Source organism: Halichoerus grypus, chromosome 3, assembly GCF_964656455.1.
Source record: "Halichoerus grypus chromosome 3, mHalGry1.hap1.1, whole genome shotgun sequence".
Taxonomy (NCBI): domain Eukaryota; kingdom Metazoa; phylum Chordata; class Mammalia; order Carnivora; family Phocidae; genus Halichoerus; species Halichoerus grypus.
This window is the reverse complement of record NC_135714.1, coordinates 122,922,275-122,934,739: the sequence shown is the minus strand read 5'-3', so window position 1 is coordinate 122,934,739 and position 12,465 is coordinate 122,922,275. Positions and strand designations below refer to the sequence as shown.

Sequence of the window (12,465 nt, the reverse complement as noted above, 5' to 3'; positions counted from 1 at the left end):
CCAAGTAAATTTGACATGTAGCAGTCGGTTCCCTGCAGTGAAGATTTTACTTAACACTTTAATAATGCCAGTTAAGCAGCTATCCATGCATCTTTACTGACAGATGTTTGACAAATTTGCGTAATTTAAAATGCCTCCCAGGCCTATCAACTGGTGCCTCAAAAAGGTGTGTCTGAAAGATAAGAGCACCCGGGTGGGAGCCACAGTCCACCACACCAGTCCGTCTTTGGTGGTTTCCCAGCACTGACTATTGAGAGCCAGCTCATGATCTCAGGATGTACGAAAAAATAGTAATTATATTACTACTCTCAGGTAGGTGGATTTTTTTAGCATGATGCTGTTATATTGGATATTAAATTTTATAGATTAAAATATAAACTGCCTGCTCTAAGTTCTATCTTACTTAAACGAATGAATGAATAGTATCTCAGATGGTGGGTGGATTTTTATTGGAACTGGGCTGGTAAGGCAGACGGAATTGGATTAAGGTGCTCAGGGGCTCAGTAGTTGTGGCTGGATCACAATTTTCCAGTATGAGAAGCATGCTTCAGTTCTAAGCCCAGCTACAGTGAAAAGAATTGTATCAAATATTATAAGAACTATCTCCATGTGAATAAATTTGTTGCCTTCTTTGTGTTTAACTTCTAAATTAAAGAGTCACTAATGAAGGTGGATATCCGGTCCTTAGTTTTCAAAAAAGTTTTCTGAAAAAATTCTAATTTCCTCCTTCTCCCACCAAAAGAGTACAAGCTACAGCATGAACTCTGAATTCATGGAGGAGTTGTTTCCCTCTCTGTGGTCTGTTACTGAGGTACGATGGAGGAAAAAGAAAAATTGGCTTAGGTATTATGTGGTTTGGGGAGAAATCAAAATGTCAAAATCAATTCATTAAGATAAAGAAATAACATGGAGTATTATTTATTTTTATTTATTTTATGATTTTTAAAGATTTTATTTATTTATTTGAAAGAGAGACAGAGATAGTGGGAGAGAGAACGGGAGGGGAGGAGAGAGAGAAGCAGGATCCCCACTGAGCAGGGAGCCTGACACAGGGCTCGATCCCAGGACCCTGGGATCTGATCCACACAGGCGCCCCTATTTTTTTTATTTTGAGAGAGAGAGAGAGCAGGGAGGGGCAGAGGGAGAGGGAGAGAGAATCCCAAGCATGCTCCATGCTCAGCGCTGAGCCCAATGCGAGGCTCGATTTCACGACCCTGAGATCATAATATGGACTATTATCAAGTTGTAAAAAATTAGCAATATTTTTGGCCTCTTCCTGAGAGTGGTATGGTTAATGTCTTCTCAAATGCAGCGTTTATGTGTTAGAAATACTAGTGCCCAGCACAGAGATAAGAAGCAGGCAGTTACCTGAAATGTATTTAGCCCCCAGACATTACTCTGACTCAAATTGGAGCACAGATCAAGCATCTACTGGGCACTCTGTAGGAGTCAGGGAAGGGATCCAGCATTTTATAACATATATTAGGGGATAAAATAGTGTAATGGTTAACAGAACTAGGCTCAAACCTGCTTCCACGTCGGAAAGGCTGGGGAATATTAAGGCAACGTATCCTCTCTTGGCCTCTGTGTCTTCATCTTTAAAATGTGTACAATGTTGGTACCTGCCTCCCAGGAATGAAATAAGGACTAAACAAAGTAATAGTAAATTAATAAATAATTTAGCTATGATAGTAATTGTTGACTAGGGAGCAAACCTGTGTATGTGATGATGATTTCTGAGAAGTCAGAATACGGGAAAATTACAGGAAAACAGAACACTAACAAAACTGCTCTAATTTTTTTCAAGTAGCAAAGTACAAAGACAGTTTGAAGAAGAGAAAACAAGCGGAGGGGCTGTGGTTTAATATTTAAATATATTCCAGTACTTGTAGGGCTATTACACAGAAGAGAGAAAAGGTGTTCTTTGTGTTGTTCAGAGGGGGAAGGGGGCCTCCTCAATCCAGCTAGATGCATTACCCACTTTTTTTTTTTTTTTGCGGTGGGGGTGGTGTGGGATATTTGGAAAAGATTTCTGGAAAATAAATAAATTCTTCGTATCTACACCTGCTCAAGCAATAGCGTACTAAGGCCTTCTGTGAAAACTTCATGAGAGATCAAGGCCACGTGACTCCAAAGGCCGCCTGGCCCTCAGTGCCAATGCTGCTACCATCTTGGCCTTTTGTGAAACCCTCTGAAGAAATTCTGTGGACGTGACTACTTTATAGAATAATGGAAAGGTGTCTGAGCAGGGTCCTGCCCCCACCCCCCACCCCTCAGCAGTTGAAGTGAAGAATCTGGAAAGTGTGAGGCTGGTTAAACATCTTTGGCTAGGGAGAAAAAAAAAGAAGATCATTTTTCTTTCCCTAGAAATCTTAAGGGTAAAACCAATATTTCTAATTCTAAATTTATCAGATGTCATCCTCTAAATAGAGAGTAAGTTCTCTTGAGATTATTTGATTCCTGGTCCCAGAATTCATGTGCTCTTTCGGCACTTACATGCCAGGGGCTGGACACTGAGGCCACAGCAGTAAGATCGGTGAGCTCCTGGGGAGGATCCACTCGGGGTGGGTGGGGGCAGACAGTGGGAGGGAACACGAACATTAAACCGAATAAGTAAACTAGTAACGTAAGAACAGTGGTAAATAACACAAAGAAAATTAAACCGGGAAAGGTGATGAACATAACGCAGCAGGCTGATTTACAAAAGGGTAGCAGGAAATTTTTCTCTGAGTAAGTAACATTTATGCTGAGAAGTGAACCACGAAAAAAGCCAGCTTGAGAAATCTTGGGGCAAGGCATTGAAGGTAAAGGGAAGAGCAAGGGCAGAAGCTCTGACACAGGAGAAAACTTAGTGTGTTCAAAGCTTTTCTTTGAAAATCTGATTCAGACGCTAAGAAGGAATTTGAGAATAGAGTATTGCAACACTCCGACCAGCAAATGATGTCATAAATCACGACCCTCTTAAGATTTCCTGATTTTACTTTAAAACTTATGCAAAATTTGTATTCTAGGCCACAATATACCGATTTAATTGGAAGATCCAAAGGCACAGGTATTATGGCTGTTTTTTTCATTAGTGTATCTCCAGAATCGAGCACAGCTCTTCACATGTAGTAGGATATCGGTTGAATCAACAAGGAAGCAAGTAAAGGGAGGGAGGTGGGAGAAGAAAAGAAGGAATATTTGTTTTCGGTTCTTTAGACAAAATGAGAGCTCCGTGTAGATAAACCCTGATACCCTGAGCATCTTACTACATACATCTGTAGGTATATCAGTTTGAAAAGCACATGCTTAGAATGACTAAGTGAAGAAACAAGGCATCTCCTTTTTCTTCGGTGATCCAAGAGAGTCTTTCTGCCCATGTAGAAGTTATAAGAAAGCGTTCCAAGCTGGGTTTCGGGGACCACTTTAATTTCTTCAAAGTAAAACCTGTGTCTTTACTTACGCATCCCACACATTGCTAGACGCAAAGTAAGCACTCAATAAATAGTAGCTGCAGAAATGACAAATGACCAAAATTTTGCTGCAGACTAATTTAACTGTGGAGAATCTATCCATCCTCAGTTTCCTTGTGTCTATTGAATAAAACACGGAATAAATAGTACCTAAAATTCCTTCCATCTCTAAACTTCAGTGACTTCTCAAAGCTCAGCCTGAGATAAACTGTAGTGTAGTTCCCAAACCTATGAATCTCATTAGCTTGGAGTGAAATTGGGTTTTTAGAAAGAAACGGACACCCGCGATGAATGCCTGGGGAAGGATCCCTAAGAGAGGGGAAAGAAGAGATGGTACCTGGAAACTGACAGACACTCGGGGTTCCTGTGTGGCATAGTTGGTTAGGTGTCCAACTCTTGGTTTTGGCTTATTTATTTATAACCCTGACATATTAATTTTAAATTGGGAAGCCAGACTTAACACTCTTTTGATGAATTTTTTTTTACTTTGGTTTCTAGAGGATTATTGAATACACCTATGAACTAATTTAGGAGGCACATTTTAAGTGATTTCCCCAATTTGTCTTTATAGGTTATATTTCTACTCAAGATGTCTCTGAAACCACAGCTCATGAATTACCAAGTAAGTTACCGACAAAAGCAGACGGGTAATAGATTTCCAGCCATTATCATCATTTCTGCATATTTAATAAGTATCTATCTGTGTGGTCTTCTGTGATACATGACCTAGATGGAAACTAAAGCAACAGTCCTGAGAAGAAACATCCCAGGGTTATCTCCGGGTGTTGGGATTGTAGGTGACTTTTTTTTCTTGTTTTTTGATGCTTTTTAAATTTTCTGCAAGGAGAATCAATAAAATGTAATTAGGAAAATTTAAAAAAAAATTAAAAGCAAACTGAACAAATCTCTGTCTTCTGAGAGGCCTCTATCAGGAAGCAATGCTGATAAATATTAACAGGAAAACCAAGATCCTGGTAGATGCATTTCATTGTGGTTATTACTACTCAAATAAACTTGGTTACAATGTCTGGTGAAACTGATTTCAGGGATCTGGTAGAGAAAAAAAAGCAAGAGTTGTTGGTGAACAGATGAGATAAATCATCATTAATAATTTTCCCATTTTCCATTTTTATAGGGTTTGTTTCTGTTATGGTACACAACTCATACACATCTGTTATGATGCATAACTCTGTTATGATACACAGCCCCAAGCTGCCAACTGCCACATTCTAGCAGCTAAGAGTATCAGAAAAGTGGCAGCATATAGAACCTTAGGATGCTTTATTCACTGAGACACTTCTATCACATCATGGGAGTCAGGGAGTGTTCTGGCCCATGCCTGTCTCAGAAAAGTAAGCGACTCTAAAAACGTCATAAGCCCTAAATCATAAAACATTGTACATTCCTCTCTCCGTTCCCGAGCATGATACCAGCCCACAAAGCAAAGGTGTAAGAGGAGAGGTCTCAGGACCAAATTTAAGGGGGCACCAAAACCTTAAGTCATCAAGATAAATACTTTCATGAAATATTTTTTAAAACTCAAGATTAATTCAAAAAATCAATGATGAATAAAATATCATAATTTAAAATACAGCCAGGATCCCTCCGAGTCAGATCTGGGGGTGAGGTGAGTGAGGGCAGGCAGAGCAGAGCCAGCTCAGACCCTGGCTTCTGGTGGGCAGTTCCTGGAGAAGAAACATCTTCATCCACCCAGCAACCAAGGCTCTGAGAACTGCAGCCGGCATTCAGTCTTCTGGAAAGCTCTCTTTCTGTTCACCCCTACTTCTAGGGAGTAGCATTTTGGGGGCCCCAACTTAAAATTCGCAGCGTTTGTTGTAGCTTCTTGTCCTCAGTGGGCCCTGAGCCCCTAGCTCTGTGAGACCATTAAAATCTCTCACAAGTTTCACAGCCTCTCAGGCCTCACTTGCAAATAGACAAATGTCTTCAGAGGAGAGCTGCTGGCCAACGTCAAGCTCACCCATCTGCACCTGCCCTCCACCTCCAGAGCCTGCTGTCCTGGTCAGCTCTGATGCCCTCCCTAGATGCTTTCCATCTGCTCAGCTCTTCTGCTTCCCATGGACAGGAGGCTTGGTCTGCAACAAGCTGGTGTCCTTGACCGGAAGCCAGAAGTTTTTGTCTATTCCTCCAGATGAGTTTCAGAATCATTTGGGAAAGTTATCCCTTATGCAACATAAAAGTATTCCCATGTTATTTGGTTAGTACAGAAAGAATGATGGAATTAAAAGAGTAAATTAGCTCATAGCAAATAAAAAATTTTGTAATAGTAAATCTCTGAATTGGGAATATATCGTGTTTTTCTACTGAGTCCTCTCTTACATCCTCCGAAGAGTTGAAAAAAATTCTGAAAGAAACTTCAGATAAATTTATGTGTTTCCTCTTTGAAGAGGTATTTTACATGTTCTGTTATTGTCTTAATTAAAACATGTTTCTGGGGCACTTGGGTGGCTTAGTCGGTTAAGCATCTGCCTTCGGCTCAGGTCATGATCTCAGGGTCCTGGGATCGAGTCCCACATCGGGCTCCCTTCTCAGCTGGGAGCCTGCTTCTCCCTCTGTCCCTCCCGATCCTCATGCTCTCTCACGCGTGCTCTCTCTCTCTCAAATAAATGAAAATGAAATCTTTAAAAAAAATGTTTCATTGTATTTTCAAATTGTTTATTGATAGCCTAACATGAATTTATTACTTTGCATATGTTCGTTTTGTAAGTGACATCACTAACCTTTTTTTTGTTGTTAAGATAGTTGATTCTCTTCAATTTTCAAAATTAGGCAACTGTATTCCCTATAAAAAGAAATTTTGTTTCTTCACTTGAAATAAATACATATAGCTGCTCCTTTCCTATCGTATTGCATTTATTAGAACTTCTCAATGTTATATATGTTAATGTTCTATAATGGTCATGATAGTAGTCATCCTTGTCTTGAGGCTGTCTATAATATGCATGTCACACCATTAATTATGATGTCTGTTGCTTTCAGTAAATTATCCTTATCATGTTAAGAAATTTCCCGCTAACCTTAAATGAAGAGATTTAATCAAGAAAAGATCTAAAATTCTATAAAATACCTTTTATGAATCATAGTTGAAACTTTGAAAGTTGACTTCCATATCTCAATGGTATAATAATAAATTTCCTGACAGTTATCATGAGAGAGAAAATATCTATTATACTAAGTATAACAGGAATATTTTTTAAACATTTGTTTGCTTTTCTTTAAGAATGTCTGTTCATCTTATTAGTTTCTGTTTTTTCACTGTATTTTTATTCTTCAATATGTTGAAGTGATGAATTATATCAATGGATATTATCATATTGCCCTATGCTTCCCATCCTAGTATCAGTTCCTTGGCTTTTGTATTCTTTTAATATTGTGCTGCATTTAATATTTGTTTTAGGATTATTTTACCTATATTTGTTATATATCAATTTTTTCTGCAATTCATTTGTGTGCACACATGCACTTGCTATCAAAAAGGTAAATGAATTTTTGCCTTTTTATTCAAAAATAATTTATTAATCACTATGTGCCAGTTTTAAAGATATTTTGAAGAAGAGTCATCTCTTCCAATTATAGTAGAAGGATTTTTTTACAAGAATAGGCAAAAAATATATTTTCTTCATGTGTACACGAATATGGTAAATTATATTATCCCATTTCTTTTCTCTAAATTTTTATTTTGAAAAATTCCAAGCACATGGAAAAACTCAAAGAAGACTAGCAGAAATATTCATATATTATCTTTCTTGATTCAATAATTGTGAATAATTGACCATATTTGCTTTATCTGTCTATAAGTGTATAAACATACATATACTTTTGTCGTGTCATTTGAACGTAAGTTACAGACATTATGACACTTCACCCATAATCATTTTCACATTCATCTCCTAAGAAAAAGGACATTCTCCTAAATAATCACATTATTTCAAATTTAACAATATTAATAGTAATACCATAATATAATTTTTATATTCACATTTTTCCAATTGTCCCTTGAATGTCTTTCATAGCTGTTTTTATTTAAAATCAAATTTTAACCTACATTCGTTCATTGAATTTGGTTGCTGCATCTATTTTAGTTTAGAATAATTACCCAACTTTTTTTTTAATGTCATTGATTTTTTTGAAGGCTCCAAAAGAGTTGTTTTGTTTGATTGGCCTAATTATTTCCTCATTGAACGTATCTCTTGAGGGAAATTTTTGACAGTGTTCCTTTTTTATGGCTATTTATTTCTCAGGCTTTTTTTCATTAGATGCTCAATCATATATATTTTTCCAAGACACTTTTTATTTTATTTTATTTTACTTTATTTTATCTTTTCATTTTTTATTTAAATTCAATTAACATATAATGTATTATTAGTTTCAGAGGTAGAGGTCAGTGATTCATCAGTCTTATATAACACCCAGTGCTCATTACATCATGTGCCCTCCTTAATGTCCATCACTCAGTTACTCCATCCTTCCATCACTCCCCCTTCCAGCAACCCTCAGTTTGTTTCCTATGCTTAAGAATCTCTTATGGTTTGTCTCCCACTCTGATTTCATCTTGTTTTATTTTTTTCCTCTCTTCCCCTATGATCTTGTTTTGTTTCTTAAATTCCACATATCAGCGAGATCATGTGATAATTGTCTTTCTCTGATTGGCTTATTTCGCTTAGCATAACACCCTCTAGTTCCATACAAACGTCATTGCAAATGACAAGATTTCATTTTTTGATGGCTGAGTAATATTCCACTGTGTGTGTGTGTGTGTGTGTGTGTGTATATATATATATATATATATATACCACATCTTCTTTGTTAATTCATCTGTGGATGGACATCTGGGCCCTTTCCATAGTTTGGCTATTGTGGACATTGCTGCTATAAACATTGGGGTGAGTGTGCCCCTTCGGATCACTACATTTGTATCTTTGGGGTAAATATCCAGTAGTGCAATTGCTGGGTCATAGGGTAGCTCTGTTTTCAATTTTTTGAGGAAACTCCATACTGTTTTCCATACTGTTTTCCTGAGTGGCTTGCATTCCCACCAACAGTGTAAGAGGGTTCCCCTTTCTCCAAATCCTCGCCAACATCTGTCGTTTCCTGAGTGGTTAATTTTAATCATTCTGACTGGTGTGAGGAAGTATCTCATTGTGGTTGTTTTTTTTTTTCTTTTTTTTTATTTTATTATGTTATGTTAATCACCATACATTACATCATTAGTTTTTGATGTAATGTTCCATGATTCATTGTTTGCATATAACACCCAGTGTTCCATTCAATACGTGCCCTCTTTAATACCCATCACCAGGCTAACCCATCCCTCCACCTCCCTCCCCTCTAGAACCCTCAGTTTGTTTCTCAGAGTCCATAGTCTCTCATGGTTCGTCTCCTCCCTCTGATTTCCCCCCCTTCATTTTTCCCTTCCTACTATCTTCTTCTTTTTTTTAACATATAATGTATTATTTGTTTCAGAGGTACAGATCTGTGATTCAACAGTCTTACACAATTCACAGCGCTCACCATAGCACATACCCTCCCCAATGTCTATTACCCAGCCACCCCATCCTTCCCACCCCCCACCACTCCAGCAACCCTCAGTTTGTCTCCTGAGATTAAGAATTCCTCGTATCAGTGAGATCATATGATACATGTCTTTCTCTGATTGACTTATTTTGCTCAGCATAATACCCTCCAGTTCCATCCACGTCATTGCAAATGGCAAGATTTCATTCCTTTTGATGGCTGCATAATATTCCATTGTATATATATACCACTTCTTTTACCCATTCATCTGTCGATGGACATCTTGGCTCTTTCCATAGTTTGGCTATTGTGGACATTGCTGCTATAAACATCGGGGTGCATGTACCCCTTCAGATCACTACATTTGTATCTTTGGGGTAGATATCCAGTAGTGCAATTGCTGGGTCGTATCTCATTATGGTTTTGATTTGTATTTCTATGATGCCAGGTGACATTGAGCATATTTTCATGTGTCTGTTGGCCATTTGGATGTCTTCTTTGGAGAAATGTCTGTTTATGTCTTCTGCCCATTTCTTGATTGGATTATTATTTGTTCTTTGGGTGTTGAATTTGATAAGTATGTTTTATTTTAATTAATGGTTTTTAATTAAAAATGTTATCTGTGAATTTTATGCATCTTTTCTCATTCCTAAAATTACATATTTGTGTTTTATGTTCTCAATGTGTCTTGGTTGAAACTTGTAATGGTTTATTTTATTAATTCTTCAAAAAATATTTTGACATATTAATCAATTTCAGTATTTTATACTTAGTCATTTTTGCTCTTATCTTTATTGACTCCTTCCTTAATTTCTGTAAGCTTTATTTTGCTATTCTTTTGCTCATTTTATTTATTATCATTTTTTGTTTAATAATGATCAGTTGAGATTGTGTGTTTTGTGAGTTTACTTTTGGCCATTATGACTAAACTTTGGTTAAGAGGTGTTCTTGCTTCAATTTCAAAATAGTCAATAATTCCTGCATTAATACTTTACTTTGTTGCAGTTGGTTACTTCCTTAAATTTTATTATTTCCTTCACTTTTTTCCCATATAAATTTCTCATTTTATTGTATTGTGGTCAGACACTATGCCCTATATAATTTCCACTTTGGGATTTTGGTTGAGTTTCTTTGTAACCCAAATTATTACATGTAAGCACTAGAAAGGAAGATGTCATCTTTATTTTTATTGTACAAAGTTCTATAAATTGTTATTTAATCATCTTTGGCATATCCATCTCTAGATTGGTATAGTATAGGTTAGGTTCTGCATACAGTTAGATTCCAAAGAATAATACCAGTATTCATATAGCATTTATTTAGTGCCAAGCACTACTCTCAGTCAGGTACATATATTTAATTTTTTTATTGTAGAGACATACATGTAACAAATTTCACCATTTTAACTATTTTTACATATGCAACTTGGTGGTATTTAGTATATTCACAATGTTGTACACCCATAGCTACTATCTAGTTTCAGAACATTTTTATAACCCTAAAAGGAAATACCGGATACATTAAATTCTCATTTCCCCTCCCACCAGCCTTGCTAACCATTAATTTACTTTCTGTCTCTATCAGTTTTCCCATTCTGAATATTTCATATGAATGTAATTATACAATACATGGCCTTTTATGTCTGGCTTCATTCACTTAGCATAATGTTTTCAAGTTTCATCCATGTTGTTTTATTCCATTGCATGGATATACCACATTTTATCTATTCATTCATCAGTTGATGAGCGTTGGGTCATTTCTACTTGTTTGGCTTTTGTAAATAGTGTTGCTATAAAGATTTTAGTACAAGTTTTTTTTTTACACCTCTTTTTGATTCTCTTTTGAGTTGACCTAGGAGTAGAAATTTGGGGTCATATGGTATTTTATATATAACTTATTGAGGAGATGCCATACTTTTCCCACAGAAGCTGAACTACTCTACAGTCCCTCCGGGAGTGTATGAGAGCTCCAGTCTCTCCACATCTCCAGCCACACTTGTTATTTTCTAGTAGGTGTGTGAAGTTGTATCTCATTGTGGTTTTGATCTGCATTTCCTTAGTGACTGATGGTATTAAGCATATTTTCATGTGCTTGTTGGCCATTTGTATATCTTCTTGGAGAAATGTCTACCTGAGTTCTTTGCCCATCTTTAAATTGGGTTGTTTGTGTTTTTGTTACATTATAACAGTTCTTTATGTATTCTGGATACTAGACCCTTAGCAGACAGATGATTTGCAAATATTTTCTCCCACCCTGTGGCTCTTCTTTTTACTCTCTTGAGAGCATCCTTTGATACACGAAAGTTTTTGATTTTGATGAAGTCCAATTTATCTATTTTTAAAAATTTTGTTACATATATTTTGGCATTATATCTTTTTTTAAAGCTTTTATTTATTTATTTGAGAGAGAGAGAGAGCACAAGCAAGGGGGGCAGCAGGCAGGGGAACAAGGAGAAGCAGGCTTCCTGCTGAGCAGGGAGCCCCATGCGGGGCTCGATCCCAGGACCCTGGGATCATGACCTGAGCCAAAGGCAGACGCTTAACCGACTGAGCCACCCAGGTGCCCGTTGGCATCATATCTTAAAAAGAAAACCACTGACTGCAAATCCAAGGTCATAGAGGCTTACTCCATGTTTCCAACTAAGGGTTTTATAATTTTAACTCTTATATTTATGTCTTTGGTCCGTGTTTTGATTTGATATTTTTAGATGGTGTGAGATAAGAATCCAACTTCATTCTTTTGCATTAGGATACTAGTTGTCCCAGCACAATTTGTTGACGAGACTATTGTTTCACCATTTAATGGTCTGGCACCCTTGTTGAAAATCAGTTGGTATATGTATGGGATTACTTCCATACTCTCAATTCTCTTCCATTGATTCTTTGAGCAGCAGCACACTGTTTTGATTACTGTTGCTTTGTACTAAGTTTTGAAATTTTGAAGTGTAAGTCTTCCACCTCTGTTCCTTTTCAAGATTAGTTTGGTTATTTGTGGTTCCTAACAATTCCATATTTAAGACTGGCTTTTCTATTTGTGCAAAACTTAGACATATTTTAACTCATTTAACTCAATCAAATAACCTGTAAGATAGAGACAATTATTATCCCCATTTCACAAAAGATGAAACAAAGGTACAGAGTGATTAGCCACACTGCCCAAGGTCTCAGCTAGTAGTTAGGGAAATTAGTTTGAACACATGCACACTGGCTCTAGAATCTGTGCACTTATTCAATACATTAAATTGCCTGATTTCTCTCTTACAGAGTGATGTTCCAGGCTTGGCTCTTCCTTACTCTTGCAACATTGTCACTCAGTGCTCTGCTCATGCTTTCTCTAACGCAGAGACTGTAATCAAGGCTGATGGTTTGTCTTCTCCTTCTGGTGCAGTTAGTGAGCCCAAATTGTGTGACTATGATGTTAGCCTTTTGTTCCTTTTAATCTGGGCTAGATAGACTTTTTATCTCGGGATCTCCCTTTG

At 37.0% G+C, this 12,465-nt stretch overlaps 1 protein-coding gene across 1 annotated transcript in view; it reads left to right on the top strand.

Annotated features, from left to right (window-relative positions):
- The first annotated feature begins 204 nt into the window (after positions 1-204).
- Positions 205-12,465, top strand: part of GYPA (glycophorin A (MNS blood group)) — a 32,997-nt gene continuing 20,736 nt past the window's right edge. Inside the window, exons 1-2 of the mRNA XM_036112696.2 lie at positions 205-312; positions 4,027-4,077. Of these exons, the coding sequence (XP_035968589.1) occupies positions 276-312; positions 4,027-4,077 (88 nt within the window). The 5' untranslated portion in view covers positions 205-275. The remainder of the gene's footprint in view (positions 313-4,026; positions 4,078-12,465) is intronic.